The sequence below is a fragment of the Anabrus simplex genome, chromosome 1, assembly GCF_040414725.1.
Source record: "Anabrus simplex isolate iqAnaSimp1 chromosome 1, ASM4041472v1, whole genome shotgun sequence".
Taxonomy (NCBI): Eukaryota; Metazoa; Arthropoda; class Insecta; order Orthoptera; family Tettigoniidae; genus Anabrus; species Anabrus simplex.
Window position 1 is genome coordinate 1588985343 of NC_090265.1, and position 20820 is coordinate 1589006162.

Consider the following 20820-nt stretch of genomic DNA (forward strand, 5'->3'; position numbering starts at 1 on the left):
CCAACAGACATAGACCAGACTTCTTGCCATTGGTGTCTCAATCCATTGTCATTAATTATCACAAAGTCAAACAATCTTTTGCTCCACCTCCTCAATTCCTCATATCCAAAAGATGTCTCATTTTATAACCAACATACAACAACCCAGTGCAATGCGGTCGTTGCACCCAACATCACTTCACCACCAAGTGCCCCAACACTCTTCAACACCCTCTGGTTGAACACCTGTGTGGGGGTAACCATCCACCTTATTTTCACTGATGCAGAGACTGCCTCACACCTTCCCCAAACTTCCCAGAACTAATAGTCCCCATTCGCACTATTGACCTACCAGCACGCCAACCTCTTCACTTTTCCCCTGCTCCTATAAATGAAGATCTGGTCAGATTTGTAACGATTTCATCCACCCATATAATTGATTGCTAGTTCTCAACCATCTACAAGCTGTAGCCCATGTTTCCTTCTAGAAAACTTATTTCTTTCCCAGGTGTAATATAGAAGCACTTCATGCTACAGCGAAGTTCTTGCAAAATCTTCATTTCTGGAGAGTTCAAAAATGAGAGTCAATGCAGGAGGATTATTAATGCTATCTTGAATGTTTTCATCATTCAAGTATACTCTTTATCCATTTTGCAAATAGACCACTAAATGGATGACTGGTGGGTAGCGCTGATGTAGGCCTACTGGGAACTGAAAGATTCTCCAAACAACTTCAGAGGTGCTAACATAGTGACCATTAAGATATTTTTTGACCCATCATTGTTAATTTGCACAGTGAATGTAGCTTGATCAGAACCTTTATGAATGTACTTGCAAATATATTTTATTGCTTTGACTGACTGGCAAAATTCAACATTAATATGTGCGTTGAAAATTCATAATAGAACTGAATTATATGGAACAGCCCATCTATTGTCTATGTTAATTTCAGTATCCCTCACATTTAGGACACCTGTATTTCTCCCACAATCTGAATCTCTACGTCTATAGGTTGGGTAACCAGCATCACTAGTTTGTGTCTGAGAAGTAAACCTACTTGGGTATTTTTTGGAGCACATGTGTTCTTTCATGCATGGTGACATTGGGTTATTTGGTCCACAAGGGGTGTAGATCATATTTTTCACCAATGTTATAAAGTCAGGATCTTGTTCTTTGTCAGGTATTTCAGCCCATACTATATCATCTTTTTTTTTTTTTTTTTTTGCCATTCTACACTATAAATGAAAGCCTTAGTTGGGCCAAAAATATTTTTTTTTTTGTTAATAGTTCCATCATTTTCTTGAGTTTCGAATGATAAACTCTTGAAAGCAAATCATGTCTATCTGTGATTTTTTTATTAGGGATTGTAGATGAAGGTGATAAAAAGATCTGGTCTCCCAAAGTTCCTAACAAATGTCATGGCATCTTGAGTCTTTTCATTTATATATCGCAGAGATCCTGTAAATGAAGACGGCAATATCACATACTGGCCAATATTAGACACATTAACACTTCTATCATTGGCAGCTGCATCTCATAGATGTATATATTCATCGTCCCTCAATTTTTTATATTCCTTCTGATAAAATGAAGTCTTTCCGATATCATTTTTGCTGACATACTGTATCAACACAATATTGATTGAACAATCCTCTGAAATAATGTAAACTGTTCATATCATTTGTTCTCACCATAAGCCTGAAAGCATCAAATTGCATACTTGATACTGTCTTAGGTCGTGCAACACCATTTTGTTGTTGTTGATTGTTGATGCAATACCCATCATCTCGTCGTGGGAAGAGTAAAGGATACTGCAGAGGGTCATACGATCTGTGCAACTCAAAAACTTTTCGAAGATGACCATCTCTACTATTTATTGCAATATCTCTCGGACCTTTGTCCTCATCTACTAAATGAACAGCAACTTCGTCTACAGTTGGCACATTGTACGAATAACCATGCTCGTTGGTAGGTTTTATATCAGTGTGAATAATGTTTTAAATCATGCCCTGGTCTGTTTTCAAGATTATATTTGAAACTTTGAATATAACTATTATAATCATGAATCCCTATTTACAAAGCACCAATGAGGTCAGTTCACAGAGTGAGGTTTATATTTGTGCACAAAGATAACTCATCAGTAAGGCTCGGAAGTTCATGCCCTAAAAAACTAAGAAAAATGCATGCAAATATGCTCTTAAAACTTGAAAATATGCCAGTAAATATGCACTATTAAAATGAAAAAATGGCAGTAGACAAGTCAGGTTAGTATTATCTGCGCACTTTTTAGTGATAGATTTACACCCTAGTGCTGAAGTGGTCGACTTCGGTTATCTTCGAGATTCGTATTGGCAACCTTTGAAACACAAACTAAGAATCGCTTATCATCGCTGTTCGACATCTGGCGTACACTTTAAGTACTCGTACTGTTGTTGTTTACACAGCAAAGCCAAACTATAGAATTCATGCTAGGAACACGTTTCGCAATGGGAAATGTTATATAGTATTATATATTGTGTGTGTGACACAGTTGTTTGCTTAAAATAATAAAGGTTTATAAAATTCATATCGATCGATCATATCGATTCAATTCAGATTTCATTTCCATTCAGTTGGCAGTATTAACGGAACCCTTCTTACTTCTCCAACGAGTACAAAAATCTATCACTAAAAAGTGCGCAGATAATATTGATAATAACAAACTTACATTTATTCCTTGGAGGTTGAAGCAGAAATGGTCCTGCTGTCAATGCTGAGTGATGAATTGCAGTTCACAACTATCACTTTGCACAAATTTTCAACTGAAAAATATCGTCTGTTGTCTCGCAAAACACTTTTGTAACATGAAAAACTTCTTTGCACATCACAAGATGTTATTGAGGCATATTTAAATGATGATAACTGCTCCACAGAAAGAGGCAAGTCTCTTGGTGTGAAAGACGATTTTCCTTCGAGAATGTCTCGAATATCGTACAACTGTTTATAACCAGGATTTTTTGAGGTTATATAATTTATTTTTCTTTCATTTTTTCTCCTATACTACCAGGAACAGAATTTAGATTGGATATCACCTTTTCGAAAACAGTAAGTATTTCCTTTAAGGGAGATCCTACAGCTTCCAGTGACGTTATAGCGGTTGGTAAAAAAGAAAAATGGACATTTATAAAAACAAGATTCTCTTCTAACTCAATGCCTGACAGAATATTTTGCACTGTTTGTATTGATGCAGCTTCGAAGGAGATTTAAAAAAAAATTTCTTTGAACAGGCCACAAATCGATCTACCAATGGGAAATAATTGCATATTGTCTCAGCAATGCAATTAAGAGCATGTGCCAAACAAGTTATATGAATTAAGTTAGGAAAAATGCCTTTCAGTGTTTGTCCTGATTTTACCATATATGTACCTACATCGGTAACAAATTAAAGTAGCCAGTCGTATTTCATTCCAGATGGCCATAATAATTTCAGTAAGTTCAACACACTATGTTACAGTTACATTGTTAGTGGGCGGCAATTCACACACATTAAGAAGATATGGTATCATCTTTTGTTCCTTATTTAAAGCGCCCACAATTACATTAGCTGTAAATTGGCTCTCAGAATCAGTGGTTTCATCAATAGACAAGCAACAAACTTATCCACTAATTCAATTTGTAAATTTGACAATACGTTATTGTACCAACGTCCTACGTAAGTCTTACGCAATGTACTTGCTTTAGGCACGTGTTGTTGAGTGTATTTGGCAAGAAAATGTTTTAATGTGGGGTTATTAATTTTATACAAGGGAATATCAGCAGCTAAAGTTGCTTGGCACAAGTCATAAGAAAATTCACTAATCCTACTTCCTAAACACTCTAATAGTTGTTTTTGAACAGACTCTTTATTTGCGAGTTTGCTAGTTAAATTCTCCTTATGTTTTACTGTGCAACTGTGTTTACGTGTTGAACTATTTGAAATCTTTTCTCACTTCCTATAGTTTTCTCACATGCTCCACAGAACAGTACCCTATTATCTGTAGATGTTAGTCACCTGAAAACTCCTTCTGTGAATTAGTTAATCTACAACTTCAAGTTGCTCTTATTTTCGGCATTTAAAGAAATTTTTAACAGGCGCTTAATACGCGAAACATAGTTTGGTCACAACCAGTTCACAACACCGTTACACGACTCAGTAGACAGCCAGTCGACAGCTAACCACAAAACGTGAAGGTAGATGATGAAACAGGGGCACGGCGTGACATCATAACTCCTCACCACATGACAAGTTGCGTCATCATGCCATGCGCAACATTACTGCCAACATCAACCAGATGGAAAAAAGCTGATTAAAAATACTGTAAAAACCATTAAACTGATTAAAATATGCCATATAGGCGCTAAAATATTAAAATATAATGCATTTATCAAAATCACGAAAATATGCCATTATATGCACCAAAAGCATGTTCAAATGACTGAAAATTCTATAATTCGTGCACATAATGTATAAGCAGACATTTTTAAACTCTAAAAAAATCATGCAAATGCATGAACTTCCGAGCCCTACTCATCAAGACTCAGGTTGTGCACCTTGAGCAGGAAGTAAATTACCTATCAAGTAGTAAACCTGTCCATGTATTTTGAAGGTAGGCATAAAATTCCCCTCACAAATTTCTTTTGCACCAAATGATGTCATTTGAAATAGAGTGTTATATTGTCTTGCACGACTCCAAAAATGTGTACCTAAAAATAATTCTTTCAAAACTGGTGTTGGTTCCAGAATGTTAGGGATGTTCACTTTACCATTGCTGCAGCACAAACCTGGTGATTCAGTTTCCATTTTTGTGCCTGGCAATTGCTGCATATATTATTCATTCTTCCAATGTCCACATCGTTTAAATCGGAATAATCTACATTAAAGTCATACGTATCGGCTGAATTTAGTAGATTGGTTTCCCGTGTGCTCCTTTGACATTTGATGTCACTCTTCGTACAGTTAAACGGTGTGAACGTTCAGAGCTTGACCCCTAAGCATGTTTTGCTGAAGTTCGTGCACTCTAGTCAATCGAACATTGAGAACGTTCAGCGCTTGATTCTTGAGCACGGGTAGCAGCAGTTCGTGTATTCCGGTCCATCAAACACTGAAGCGTTCAGTGCTTGATTCTCAAGCATGGCCAGCAGCAGTTTGTGCATTCTGGTCAATCAAACGTTGAGAATGTTCAACACTTGATTCTCGAGCATGGCTAGCAGCATTTCATGCATTCTGGTCAATCAAACGTTGAGAACATTCAACGCTTGATTCTCGAGCACAAATAGCAGCAGTTCGTGCATTCTGGTCAATCAAACGCTGAGAGCATTCAGCACTCATTTCCCCAAGCCGATTTTGTCTGGAAATGTTACGTTGATTGTCCAATCTATTAATATGCTCGTCTTCCGTCACATTGCCACGCATAAGTCTCAGATGCTTTGCTGTAGCAGAACACTGAGAAAGCAGAGATTTTCTTTGAGGTATTTTGAATCAAAGAAAGAAAGTGGAAACAGATACATAGAAAGTAATATAAAAAAGTAAATAAACAAAACCAATCAGCTAACCTAAAAATTTAACAAAGAAGTTATTATTAGAAGCGGAAAATGAACAAAGCTATGCAATCTACATACCCTGAATATACCATAAAATTACTTTTACACACCTATGAGACAAAACAAAACTATCATGAATCAACGATCCAGTACCTACAGCTACTACAATAATAACCTACTTAGTACTAACCAACAAATAGAAAACAATGAAGTGTTATGTTTAGTTACAAATTAACCATTCAAAACGACCTTCACTCTATTTTAAATTACATACTTCCTAAGTACATACTCAACTACCAAAAAGTGAAATTGAAATTATTCAATGAGAGGTAGAAACAATCAATGTAGATAATGTCAAAGAAACTCCGTATGAGGCACCTCTGTAATAAAAGCCCACCACGTGACTAGTGATGGGCAAACAATACCCATGTTCGAGCGGGATTGAGCCGACCCGATACGCACCGAGGTTCGAGCCTGTTCAAAGCAAGCTTGAACAGTCACATGACTGAACGCGGAGTCTGACTCGGGCTACAGCGCAAACATGCAGATATGGAAAATTCTAAATTCCTATGGAGGAATTAGATATTTTTCACCAATAGAGCATGTCAAAAACAGATCAGATGTAAGGCTTTTCAGGCGTTTGCTCTATTAACCAGCGTTTCGTCTTAGGTCTGACACTAGACTCATGGGAATTTAGAATTTTCCATTTGGAATTGCTAGGCGGGCAATAATTCCATTGTGGAGATTTATCTCCCGTATGCAGTTATCAGACTGTGCCTCTTATAAGGGCTTCTGATAAGTTCACCTGCATACACCCCAGCGTCAGTGGGTAGGGTCTGACACATCCCACTCTGATGAGTCTAGTGTCAGACCTAAGACAAAACGCTGGTTAATAGAGCAAACGCCTGAAAAGCCTTACATCTGATCTGTTTTTGACAACGTGCAGATAAGCAAATAGCATATGAAGTGAAACACCGTTCACGCAGGTGTGTGTATGATGTTGATAACGAAGGTGCGTGTTGTCATATGTTACTACCTTCAGTCATTGACATATATCTTATGGAGAATAAAGACTGCCCATAAAATTAGAAGGCTTAGATTATGATAATATGCTATGAAAAGGACAAAGCATGTATCCATAATATTCCCCATGTATTACCGGAAGTATTTCCTCCCAAGGCAGTACTTGTGTATCATGTAACAACTGTACGTTTGACGCAAAATTATGAATACGGTAGTATTATTCTTACAATGTCATGCTTTGGGTAGCTAAGACAGCTGTGTAGCATGGCAGGCAAAGATCTCCTTCTGTTCTCAATGGTGGGGGGGTTTGAATACCCTCCTTGGGAGAGAATTACACTTTTTGCTCGTTTAGAAGACTTTGAGTAAGAAAGGATTGATATCTCCTCAATCGTGTACACAAATACATTTATAAATATTATTATGTGGTAATGTTATTTATCTGATTGTGTGAAATATATATGAAAATCAAAAATATCCCTTCCGTGACTTGGGATTTCAGCTGTATCCCTAAACAAATTTCAGGTCAATCAGTCCAGTAGTTTACATGCCTATCCAGAGCACAAAAAACACCATCTCATGGTGTTAAAAATCCTAACCCAGCCGGGAATCGAACCCAGGACCCCTGTGACCAAAGGCCAGCACATTAACCATTTAGCCATGGAGCCAGACAAGAAATGTGTCAACAAACTGAAGACAAAATATACATTTTTAGTCTTATAACCATTCACATATGTAACTATTTTGACATGTATAATGGTTTCTTTTTCTGTATTTATATGGCCCAAGCAACACATTTTAGTAGACAATTGGTTTATCCTATTTTGATGGAGGCATTTGTTACAGCATTAAATAAATTTTATGACCTATTTACATATTCCTCAACAGAATAAAATAAATGGTATGCCAGATATTCCTTTAATAATCTTTAAAAAAATATTATTTTGGAGGAAAATTTGATGTCCTGTGGTAGTTTGTTGTATAATTTTACCCCTATGTAAAATATATTTAAAAACATTATTTTATGGTAATATCGGTTAAGTGTTAATTAACCAGTGCCTTATGCATTTTGGAACTAGATTATTATCCTCTGTTTTATTGAAGTAAGGAATTGATCTCTCCTTCCAACTAGTTTACTTTCACTTTAATTCTAGTCAGTCAGTACTTTTGGTTTCATTAATATTTCCATTTTGCGTCACCCGTGGACGATGACCTTGAAGCTAGGCCCCTTAACACAACAATAATTATCATTATTATCATCATCATCACCATTTATATATTCTCACAATTACTTGATATTATATTAAAGGAAATTTCTTTTGTGCAGATTCAAATGGCAAGGAGACAGTAATTCGTGCTTGCATCCTGGCTGATAGTAATGGTATTTGCACAGAAGCTAATTCAGCAAAGGAAGGTATCTTCTGTGAACAGTGCAAAACTGATGGATGCAATGGAGCAGGTCAGCTAGAAGCTATATCACTTCTCTTTTACCTTCTCATTCCTTGCTTCATAGCTCTGGTATCTCTGAGGTCTTAAAAGAAACCAAGCAAGGGCTATAGACTTGATTCAAGACAACATTAAATTTCAACCCAGTCTGGTACAAAGAAGAAGTAATCAAGACTGAAGGTTTCTTGAAGAATACCACTATCCAAGTTACTAAATGAAATTCCATTATTTCATCTTGTGTATCTTAATGGTATATGTAATTATGACAAAATGCTTCTAACTGTAGTTTTTCCTTTAGTTACTGATTTTGTAAATATTATTTCTAAGTGATATTCCATTGTACTGCAGCCTTTATATCCCATAAGGACTTTGTACTCTTAATAATACCAATCTTATAGGCAGGGGTGCTGGGTTTGAAAAATTAGTGCGGATGTTCTCACAGTCCAAAAAGAAGGGGGTGGGGGTTGGAAGGGCCCGGAAAATGTCAGAATTTAATCCTCATGAAAAATGCAGGTTTAGTGTTTTTGAATGAACAATACTTTTTGGGAAACATAAACTATTGTTTTATTAGGTGCTTTTTCAACAATAATGAATGAGTACAAACAAAAGTCCACATAAACCAACATAAAATTCACTTAAAAGTTAAAGATGTATTTTAATAATGAAATAAGAGATTTTACATTTTAAATATATGTGAATTAACAGGAGGGAAGGTAAAGAAATAAAAGCTGTGTCTCTAAAATCTTAAGGTAAAAATTATAGTAGTCTAGTTTTCTTTTAAAATGATACCAAACTGAGTTTAAAAAATGTAAATTGCCTCAGATTTGGTGCTTATTGTTAGTACAGTATAATAATAAAAGAGTAACTGAAAATCTTAAGTCTTTAGTACAGCATTTAAAATCTTTGCAGAATATATAATTCTCACTTACAAACAGTGTTCCTACAAACATTCGATCGATTGATGAAAATGTTCGCCACCATTTCGAAGCTCAATTCATGTTTTAGTTTTTTATTATGGACATGCAGGTTTGCATTGTCATTCAATTTTCCTTGCATCATTGTACTACCCGGTAAGTTATTAACCTTCTCAGGGCTGAAAAAAAAGAACGTTCTGATGTACAGGTGAATATGGGGATAGTAGTGATCTTTAGTAACTTAACTACCTGTGGATTCAGTTAACCTTGATGAACGTTTTGATGAATCAGATCTAATTAAAGTAAATTATCCATATACCTGACTTGTGACTCAGAATGAAGTAAACAATTTCTTAGTGGGGTCCTCAGCCCCGCCATTGGTAATGTACAAGACAAAAAATGCCTTGCTATTACTAGGGTTAAGAACGACAAAGAAAAATTGAGATTCCCCTATTTTTCTCTATTTATTTCTTTATCTTCTGTTATTATCTCTTTTTTATCTTTCTTCTCCCTGTTTGTGGGGGGTGCTGAACACCGTAGCACCCCTGGAGTCGGCGCCCCTGCTTATAGGCCCTACTTAGTTTGAAAACCATAAACCATAACATATGCCTGTATGTGTTAGCAGTGTGTGCCTTTGTCATTCACAGGACACAGCTATTGTAGCCCACAGAAAGATTGGGAACACAATAAAAATTTGAGCTTTTTGTCCCGGAATAGAGAGTTATATTGGAGAAGGCAAATCAGGTTGCATGCAGATGTTTGATATTAAACTATAGGTTTCACAATAATCAACATATATTTTCAGAAGTGTTTTTTAATTCAAATATTGCTAAAGAAACTTCTATGGGCCTTGAATTTTTTATCTCACACACTTTATATAATTTTGGATTTGTCATCTCTAGAAGGAAGAGTACTATTAGAGTACCTGCCATACAATATAGTTCCCTCTTCTGATGGGTCTTGTTAAAGAATATTAGAAATATAAAAATGTGTTAAAATAAATATATATTTGATGTATCATGTTCAATATGCAGAGTAAATTTGTTGATAATATAATTTCAGTTAAGTAATTAATTATCCATGTCTACCTGTTTCTGTTGTTCTTCAGCCCAAATGGTCTCTTTTGAGAGTTAACCGACTGATGCTTTGATGTAAAGTAACTACATATGGTGTATAAGTTCATCTCCCAGCCTAAAAATCTGTAAATTTCAAATGAAGTACTGATAATCCATAAAGTTATTCCTTAAAATCCAATTATATTATTTTCTAGCATCAAAATTCCTTCCCTCATTGTCCCTTTTTAATGAAGTACTACAAATCTCACTTTAGAGTAGAATAGATTTTTAAAATGTAATATGCAGACAATATATATATATTCAAAAATTATTATAAGCTGCTCAGTGAAGGTCAAGACATGTACAACACACATCAGGTCCACAGTCAGTAACATATTCTGAAATGTACTTAATTAAATTCATAAAGATCTTTGATATTTTGCCAATAATCAAGAATTTAAGATTATTATCAATACAGTATGCTCTCCTTCAGCATACTGGTACACATTCTCTTTCTTTTAGTAAGAAGTAAATATAGACATCATCAACAGTTCATAGATTTTTATTTCTTTTAAGAAGTGCTAAACTGAGGGACTTTTGCTTATCCTACTTATCCACCACTTTCAAAGTCCATTGTTGATAAGATACATGCTGAATAATTTGAGTTTAATTGTTTCCAGTCTTTCCCTAAATCTTATGTAACATCGTAATGAAATCTGATCTAATTTATGAAGATCTTTCTTTACATTAAACAAATCTGGAGTACTTGCATTAAAATTTAGCTACATTATTATAATTTTTTTAAAATATTTACCTTGGTAACAGTTTTACTTATTTTTAGTGTTATTTGTAGGTACTCAGTATGAAACTGAAAATTCTCTTAAAATTGTGTCTTAGTATGCAAGGTTGTGGAATATGTATTTATATCCTGAGATAAATTATTTTAAATAGGTACTGCTATAACATAATAATGCTAATGTATAAAGAGACATGACAAGAAATCTGTAAAAATTTATTCTGTGTTAAATTCCGTTCTCTTACATCCTTCTCAATGCTGGACATACTGGTACATCTCATGTGTGTTGTACTTAAATGTACAGTAGTTTCAGTCCTCTTTTACAAGATATTTCAGAGCTTCATAATCGATTCATATTGGAACAATGAGATGCAGATGTGTCTCTGAGATGAGAAGACTTACTAAACCACAGATTTAATATCTCTTTATTACAAGCTTAGCTGTCAAACTATAGAACAACTTCTTTAAAACCACAGTATATGTAAATGGCTCTAAAATCATGGACATGAGAAGATCTTGTCTGCATTTGATACATCATGTAATGTAATTAAATATGGTATTTAACAATTATAATACATTTTATTTTTAAGAAATAAATTTAAAACAGCATTTACATTTGATACTACATTTACTGCATTGTTGTATTTTTGCTATTACAAACACAGTGCCACAGTTTCTCTCATGGTACAGCAGAGTAGGTCTGGAAAAGTATTGATATTAATGCATATGTTATTATTTTTATGACATATTAGCTGTTGTACTTGTGTTATTAAACAGACAAAGAAAACTTATATGATTTATTTACTCATTTATTTACTCCTAAAATTCCTACCATTTCCATTCAGCCAAAATTTAAATCTTGTTTTCCTGTGATGAAGTTAGAAAAGTAGTCCTTTTGCACCCATAATTTTGCTTCAACCAAGAGTAGTTATAGAAAAGAATATGACTTTATATCATAAAATAATAATAATGTACCTTAAATGAGAATGGTCATTAATGCAAATTAACTTCACAGTAGAATGTTGGTAATCTGAGCTAACTGGAAGAGCAGTCCTCAGAAATGTTCAAATTATCAACAGCAACAAAAATGTGATGCTGTAAAACAATACAGCAGGCCCAGTGAAAATATGATCGTACAACGGGGCCTCCAGGTGAAAGGCAGACACGCTACCCCTTGTTCACAGGGCCGGCATACACCATATACAGTATACTCCAATTTAATTAACAACATCCTGCACTGTATTTGAATTCTATTCCCCTTAATATTAGCTTGAATGATCATTTTCACGTATCCTCTCTTTACATTTAGAGTGGGGTGTTAGTTTTCATTATTTTTATTGGTGAAAATAATTGTTCACAAACGTGTCTTCAATAGTCCAAACAAATGAATGAAACTTTGAAAATTTATTTTTGGACATATTTGAAAATGTATCCTCGTACCAGGAAGCCCCAGGTTCAATTCCTGGCCAAATCAGAAGTTTTTATCTGGATCATACGGCTGATTCAAGAACTATGCAGCCTACATGAGAACAATTGAGAAGCTATCTGATAGTAAGATAGGGGTCTCGGCCCAGGAATTGTCACGCAATCATGCATCATCAAATGTAAATACAGGCAGAAGTAGAAAGGGTAAGTGCTGATCCTTCAACATTAGCTTCTTCAACTTGTAATACCATCTAACATTATTTAACAAAATTATTTTCCTGTTACAGAGATGTCAGCAAACTTACTTTCGTAAAATTCGAGTAAGCTACTAATTGCTTATCATCATAACTGGACTGTCACCATTTGACAGAGTTCATGATAAACGTTTGAAGAATTGCTCCACACCGGTAAAGTTTAAAAGCAAGTCGTGAATTTGAACAATTGGACGTTAAAGATTTAAAATACGACAAATTAATAAATAATAATCAGCAGTTTGCTTCATTTTGTTAATTTATGGATGAAAAGATTATTAGTCACACCCAAACTCAACTGTTTTGAGAGAGCACCAAGATTGTGTGTTCATAAAGTACAAGATGTGGTAATGCTCGCGCCAATAGTAGCAAAAAGATTTTAATGTGTATCCAACTGATAGTTTTAATATTTTCAACAACTTCAAAAGATTGTAAATGTATTTATATCTGACAAACTTGTGACATTGTATTCAAATTTAGAACAAGAATTTAAAATATCAAACACTACAAATAGTAATATTGTTTTAACAATGACGACGTAATATACAATGTTTTATATTCAAAAGTATTTTAATAGTTATTATGATTAAATCAGTTAGCAGTAAACAATAAGTTGCAGGTATTATAATAGTATTACCGATTTTGACCTTGTTAGAAATGTATGTAGCTGAAGATGTTCAATAATTGAACGAAACATGTCCTATGTTTTTAATAATTTAGCAATAAAATAAGGATGAGATCCTAATTTTATAATTGTCTTGTAAAGTATTGAATAGGTGGAAATCAAACTTTTATTGTTCTACTTTAACTGAATTTCAATACGGAAAAATGAGGATAGTATCATGCAATCATGCATCACCTCGTAATTTGCAGGGCTTCAGTCTAAGCAGTGATCGCTTGCTAGGCTAAGGCTCATCACAGCTGTAGTACTATGGAATTCAGGAAGATTCATACCTCAGTCACTTTCATATAGTGAAGGAAGAAACTAAAACGACAGGTCAATGAAAGTACAGTATAAATTTGTTTTAACACATACCAGAAGACATAGTGCATTGTGAACACTATCTCTCCAGCAATGGATCTAGAAATTTTTACAAAAGAAAGCTTTCTCAGAACCACCAACTGGACCACATGCCTACAACGTATGTTATAAGACACTTTCTGAGCACAAGTTTGCAGGTTCAATCCTAGCTCAGTCCAGTGATATTTGAAGGTGCTCAAACATGTCAGCACTATGTCGGTAGATTTACCGGTACATGAAATAACTCCTATGGGACAAAATTCTGACACCTTGGCGTCTCTGAAAACCATAAAAGTAGTTAGAGGGACATAAAACCAATAACATTATTATTTATTATACATACACCCTCTTTAATCCGGAGCCCATTAGTCCAGACTTCACTTAATCCGGACAACCGTTTAATAATAATACATACATGCAATTACAGTATAAAGCTGAGTTACAAGTGCAATGTTGTAAACTATGCAGTGTGATCACTGCAGAAAGCTCTGAAATGGATGAATATGACCATGATGAAACAGGTGATATTATTAGCCCTAAGCCAAAACTTAGTGAAATTAAAGACCATCTAAACATTGTCATTAAATACATTGAAGATAACAAATATGAAAACATATCTGCATATTATGAATATTTGAGGTATCTACATGAATTAATTATTAAAGAAATGAATGTCAAAGGAAGACAACAAAAGATTAGCAGTTTCTTCAAACCAGTAAGTGTGTCAAGTGTGGCCAGTGAAGGTGTGCCTCGATTGCCATGTTCTAATTCTGTACTGCACTAGTTATTCTGTATAATGTAGGGCCTAGTACTGTATTGCATTATATCTTGTATAATAAATAACAGTTGTATTACTTAGATTTAAAATAATGTACTGTACTCATTCTTTTCACTGAACAAAATGTTTAAATATGTACCATGGCTCATTTTATAACTTATTTTGTTTAATCCAGACTTTCATTAATTCAGACAACCTAGAGCTCCAATTAGTCCAGATTAGTGAGGTTCTATTGTATTACAAAACACACCAAACTTAGTGTAAAAACAGAAAATTTACAGAAAATTTGGGGGCAATTATCTTGTTGTATTTCCCCCTTAAAGAAATATTCACCACCACTCTTCAAATGTGAAACACATGACTTGTCTCCAGCAACCAAATATCATACTCTCCACTAATCAGTCTTAGAGCAAACACACTAGTATACTTCTAGCAAACACCGGATGGTTGGCCGTGCGGTTAGGGGCGCACGGCTGTGAGCTTGCATCCGGAAGATAGTGGGTTTGAATCCCACTGTCGGCAACCCTGAAGATGGTTTTCCGTGGTTTCCCATTTTCACACCAGGCAAATGCTGGGGCTGTACCTTAATTAAGGCCACGGCTACTTCCTTCCAACTCCTAGGCCTTTCCTATCCCATCGTCGCCATAAGACCTATCTGTGTCGGTGCGACGCAAAGCCCCTAGCAAAAATAGAATAACTTCTAGCAAACATACTATCAGCCAGACATCATCTCTTAAAACAAAAATCACCACCACCTCCATTAACAAACATACTGCATTCCATCTGTCATACCTTTAACTTTTAGCTAACCTTCTTCATCCTTCAACACTTTTCCCACACGTTGGTGGTGCGCAGGTACGCACTGTGTCACTTGGCCTTGTTACAGCTTGATATCCTTCCTGGGCGGATGCATTCACTATTGTGTCCAGTGGTAGCTGGTAGTATGATATGCTGTATGAATATGAAGAGGTATGTATTCAGAGTTGAGGCACAATAACCAGACACCCAACTGGAGGAATTAACTATACATGGTTAAAATCCACCAACCTGAGTATCAAACCCAGGATCTTCTGACCCAAAAGGCCATTATGTTGACTATTCAGCCAAAGAGCTGGGCTTGTAGCTAACCTACTATTCTCCACTATTTCAACTTGTTTCAAACTTACATCAAACAAACTGTTCCTCACTAGCTCTATATCAAAGCATATCTGTTGAGTCTTCATCCCAGAGGCTGGTTGGATTCTCACTTAGTACCACCACATGTCATGTAATTTTAGATAAACCATAGAAACCAAAGATATGATGAGGAATGAGATAGTTTGCCAGAAACTACTACTGCAGCATGACTGGCCCTATGAGTAGCACCTATTGCAATGTCCAGATTCACTAACTTGTTCCGAATGTCAGTAGCCTACTCAACACCACAATTTAACATCTTCCACACTGATGCAGCCAAAAATGAGACAGGGTTTTGCAGAAATTACTTGTTGCTCTGGCCTGTGCCTAGAGACAGATGAAAATATATTGCATCCACCAAGTAATAGCAGCAGGTGACATCAAAGCATAAATAATAATCAAATGTATGGTTATCCACCTTTCTTACCTGCAAGTTAATAAGTTACTGCTATGTTCAGCTGAAATAGTAAGCTGTCACGTTCTAGTTGTAAGCCAGCATACTGTTCTCAATGTTTCATCCAGGAGATAGTGGGTTCAAACCCCACTGTCAACAGGCCTGAAAATAGTTTATCGTGATTTCCCATTTTCACACCAGCTAAATGCTGGAGCTCTACCTTAATTAAGGCCATGGCAACTTCCTTCCCAGTCCTAGGCCTTTGCAATTCCATTGTCACCATAAGAACTGTCTGTGTTGGTGAGACATAAAAAAAATTTAAACAAAAAAATATATCATCATATTAATATATCTACCCAACAGCCTCTAGCAAACATACTGCTCTCTCTGGCAGCCATGCGTATACCAGTCTTACCCACTCATCTAATTTGTAAGCTGCCTCTGTGGATCAGCGGTAGAGTGTCGGCCTCCGGATCCCAAGATAGCGGGTTCAAACCCGGCAGAGGTAGTCGGATTTTTGAAGGGCGGAAAAAAGTCCATTCGACACTCCATGTCGTACGATGTCGGCATGTAAAAGATCTCTGGTGACACATTTGGTGTTAACCCGACAAAATTCATTAAATCTCAGCCATAGACGCCCAAGAGAGTTTCGGTTTACTCGGTCTGCCATCTAGTGGGGGCCTAGAGTAAAACAGAACGTCTAAATTGATGAGCAGACAGCCAGATGGCGTCAAATTGAAATGTCTGCACACGGTAGCTGAGGCCATACGATTATTATTATTATTATTATTATTATTATTATTATTATTATTATTATTATTATTATCTAATTTGTAGCCATCATAGTGCTCTCTCTAACATTCTTACTTGTGCAAGTTCCATACTCTTTTATAACTTCTAGCAAATCTACTGCAACTTTTAGAAAACATTTTGCTCCTCTTCTATCCAACATATAAAATTTTCTGATTTCCTCTAGTCCAAATTTTAGCAAATGCTTTTCTGCTGCAACTGAGTGATCTTATTTAATTTTAATTAATAAATGTTACCTTCTTTCAAACTTGTTTTTATATGCACAAGGAATTGCATGCACTGATTCCCAGCACCAAAATTATATTAATAAGAAACAGAGGATTGAAAGCCAGATATGCATACAAGTACTGTGTAGTCACTCAGGAAGTTAATAAAGTAGTGGCAGCTTCAGCAGCAATGTCCCCATGCCATGGCTATTTATTAATAAGCTTTTAAAAACTGTCAAACTTCTGCTTCAAACAGGCATATAAAATTAAAATATCCCACCAAGCAGATATATTTGCTAATAATTATCATTTTGTGTGGCTATTTCTAGCCGAGTGCAACCCTTGTAAGGCAGACCCTCCGATGAGGGTGGGCAGCACCTGCCATGTGTAGGTAACTGCGTGTTATTGTGGTGGAGGATAGTGTTGTGTGTGGTGTGTGAGTTGCAGGGATGTTGGAGACAGTACAAATACCCAGCCCCCAGGCCATTGGAGTTAACCAATGAAGGTTAAAATCCCCAACCCAGTCGAGAATCGAACCCAGGACCCTCTGAACCAAAGGCCAGTGTGCTGACCATTCAGCCAACGAAACGGACATGCATTCGCCAAAGTAATCACTATGGCTTCAGCCTTTCTTCATCAGAAACTCTCCAATTCTTGGAGTTCTATGAACTGTGCCATTTCTTGGTTGGCACGGCTGGGCCTGTCTTGAGCCGATAGAATATCAGTGAGAGAAAACCCTATGTGACATGCAGCCGTAATTTGTGCTGTTCATCAGCTGGTACAGGTAGTAGAGTCAGGTAAACAGACCACCCACTGGGCATTTAACCCTTGCTCAGCAGTTCATTAAACTTGCATCAGTTGCCTACTAGCATAACTGCCTCAAATAAATTTGGCACTTGAAAGAGAAAGCAAAGCCTGCTGGTAGACCTATCTCATGTTGGTTGCTTCTTGTGACAGGCTTGACTGGGAAGTACAGTCAGTAGCTTAAAGAAATCAGTTCATTGTCAGCACAGATTCCTACCGTTCGTGAGTTATGCCGCTTGTAAATTCTAAACTGAACAACAAAAAGAGGACAAACATGAGAGATTTTTATAAATGGTTATAGTTTTATGAAGGAAGAAGCTGAGGAGAGTAAGAATGAAATGCAAGAAATATATAGAAGAGAGTTATTGCAAGAACAATAACAGATGCAACAAAATTGTCATTGAGGATGGTCAAGATAATTTTAGTATAACAGAGACGACACAAGACTGAAGGCACTTCATTTGGTATGTCAGGAAAAACATGTAAAGGGAAGAAGAGTGTAATGGACATTGACAATTTTGATAAGTGTTATTTGATGCACAATCCACTAATTTTACTTTCATCAGAAAACAACTTCATCGATATCTAAATTACAACCTGTGTAAGAAGAGGAGATTGGTTTCCAAGGAAGTTCCACCAGTTTGAGAAGTACTGTAAAAGAGTTAGGCTTCAAGTGAAGAAGACTAGAAATATTAGAAGCATTTCAATCGAGAAACATGACATAAGAAGCAAAATGAGTTTCTTACCTTACAGCCATAAAAAAGTGCAAGGAAGAAGAAGAAGGTCGTCCCATCATACGAGGGCAAGTCAATAAGTATCTGCAATTTTGCTCTAATTGTCTTTATTGGCTCTGGGTCTTACTAATAAAAAGTCCTTATACCGTTGTTTAACTCTTGTTTAGTTATACAGTGAATAAACCCTGTATAAGCGTTTTACATTTTTCTTACTAATAAACGAGGTATACGCATTGTATTACTACACAGCACGTATACACTCGTTCCAACGAGTAGGAATCTCTTCCTGCAGTTCACTGACGTATTTCGCACGTTCACCGCCTTTATGATCGCTTCTGCTGGTTATCTACGAGCAAAACTTTCCGGAAAGTCGCACAGTAGCACGGCATATCGAAAAGGCAGTGGCAACACTAAGTGAGACAGCAGGAAATTCGCTTATACTGATATCAACATTTCTGCAGCTTGCTTGTGTAATGAACGCCAAAAAAAGAAATGGAATGGCTTAATAAAAGATCAATAGCTCCTAACTGGGATAGTACGGAAAACGTAAGCAATTGTAATTGAATCGGCGGGTTGAAAAGGGTACACATTCCAAAATCCTTACTTTTCAGGAGAAAGGAAAACCTGTTTTGTAGCTAAACGAAAGGTTAGATCAAAAAAGTTTCTATTAGGCATTATACATCACATTTCTACGTATTCAACTACAAAGTATGGAAATCATATTACGTACGGTTTTCAAGTTATACCATTTTTTATGTCAAGGAATATGTCCCTTTTTATACTCAAATTTGAGAAAGATCTAAGATCTTTGTAGAGGCAGATAATGTATAATAAACTCGCAATTTAAAGTCTATTAAGCAGTAACACCTTAATATACAAACATACGCCCAACCACAATTTCTTTTATAGTTATTCATTGTCATTCTGTGAGACAGCTGGAAATTGACTTATATTGATATCAACATTTCTTCAGCTTGCTTGTGTAATGGACGCTAAAAAAGAAATGGAAAAGCTTAAGAAAATATCAAAAGCTCCTAACTGGGGTAGTTCGGAAAACGTGAGCAATTGTAATTGAATCGGCGAGTTGAAAAGTGTAGGCCTACACATTCAAAAATCCTTACTTTTCAGGAGAAAGGAAAACCTGTTTTGTAGCTAAACGAAAGGTTAGATCAAAAAAGTTTCTATTAGGCATTTATACACCACATTTCTACGTATTCAACTACAAAGTATGGAAATCATATTACGTATGGTTTTCAAGTTATGCCACTTTTTATCTCGAGGAATATGTCCCATTGTATACGGTAGGTACCTACTCAATTAAGAAAGATCTTTGTAGGGGCAGATAGTGTATAATAAACTCGCAATTTCAAAGGTCTATTAAGCTGGAACACATTTTTACACAAAAATACGCCCAACCATCATTTCTTTTATAGTTATTCATTGTCATTCCGTCTCTTTAAAGTGTTTTACTTGACGAAGATGTCTAGCTTCCATAACCTCTGAACGGTGTACGGTACCGTATGTCTTCTATGTTTAAAATATCGTGAAGATCATCAACGTTATCGTCATTCTTTCAACGTGTGTTAAATGGATAAGTCGAATATTTTACAACGATTATATTACTGTCGACAATAAATACCACGAAAATAAACTGCTCACTCGTTTCTTTTTTTTCCGCTACACGCTGCTATACAACGCTTATACAAGGGTCCTGGACTGTATAAGCAATTCAGTGAATAACTATAACAGATGTATACATAGGAGGCTTATACACGGTTTATTAGTAACGAATTTCGCGTAAACGTTGTATAAACCTTGTATAAAAGTTATACACCGTTTATTAGTAAGACGGTCTATGGCGTTGTGTGCTCACCAGCCACTAGACGACACCATTGTTTACATCTGTGGTGGGTTTCAGCATTATCAGATCAGTACAGCTTGTGCTATTGCAACGTAAAGATGGCCGTGCCACAATTTATTTGCACCAAGGAAGAACAGCGTTCCGTAATCCGTTTTTTGTGGTCTGAAGGTATACCAGGAGCGAAAATTCATAGAAGACTTTCAGCACAATACAATCTAAAGACAATTAGAGTAAAATTGCAGATACTTATTGACTTACCCTCGTATATGAAGGTGAAACCTATACACGTAGGGTCTTACTAATAAAAAGTCCTTATACCGTTGTTTAACTCTTGTTTAGTTATACAGTGAATAACCCCTGTATAAGCGTTTTACATTTTTCTTACTAATAAACGAGGTATACGCATTGTATTACTACACAGCACGTATACACTCGTTCCAAGGAGTAGGAATCTCTTCCTGTAGTTCACTGGCGTATTTCGCACGTTCACCGCCTTTATGATCGCTTCTGCTGGTTATCTACGAGCAAAACTTTCCGGAAAGTCGCACAGTAGCACAGCATATCGAAAAGGCAGTGGCAACACTAAGTGAGA

The 20820-nt window shown here is 36.0% G+C and overlaps 1 protein-coding gene across 1 annotated transcript in view; it reads left to right on the forward strand.

The window, feature by feature from the left end:
• Nucleotides 1-9110, forward strand: part of LOC136858574 (UPAR/Ly6 domain-containing protein CG9338) — a 138730-nt gene extending 129620 nt beyond the window's left edge. The window contains exon 3 of the mRNA XM_067138229.2: nucleotides 7885-9110. Coding sequence (XP_066994330.1) covers nucleotides 7885-8093 — 209 coding nt within the window. The 3' untranslated portion in view covers nucleotides 8094-9110. The remainder of the gene's footprint in view (nucleotides 1-7884) is intronic.
• Nucleotides 9111-20820: the final 11710 nt, after the last annotated feature.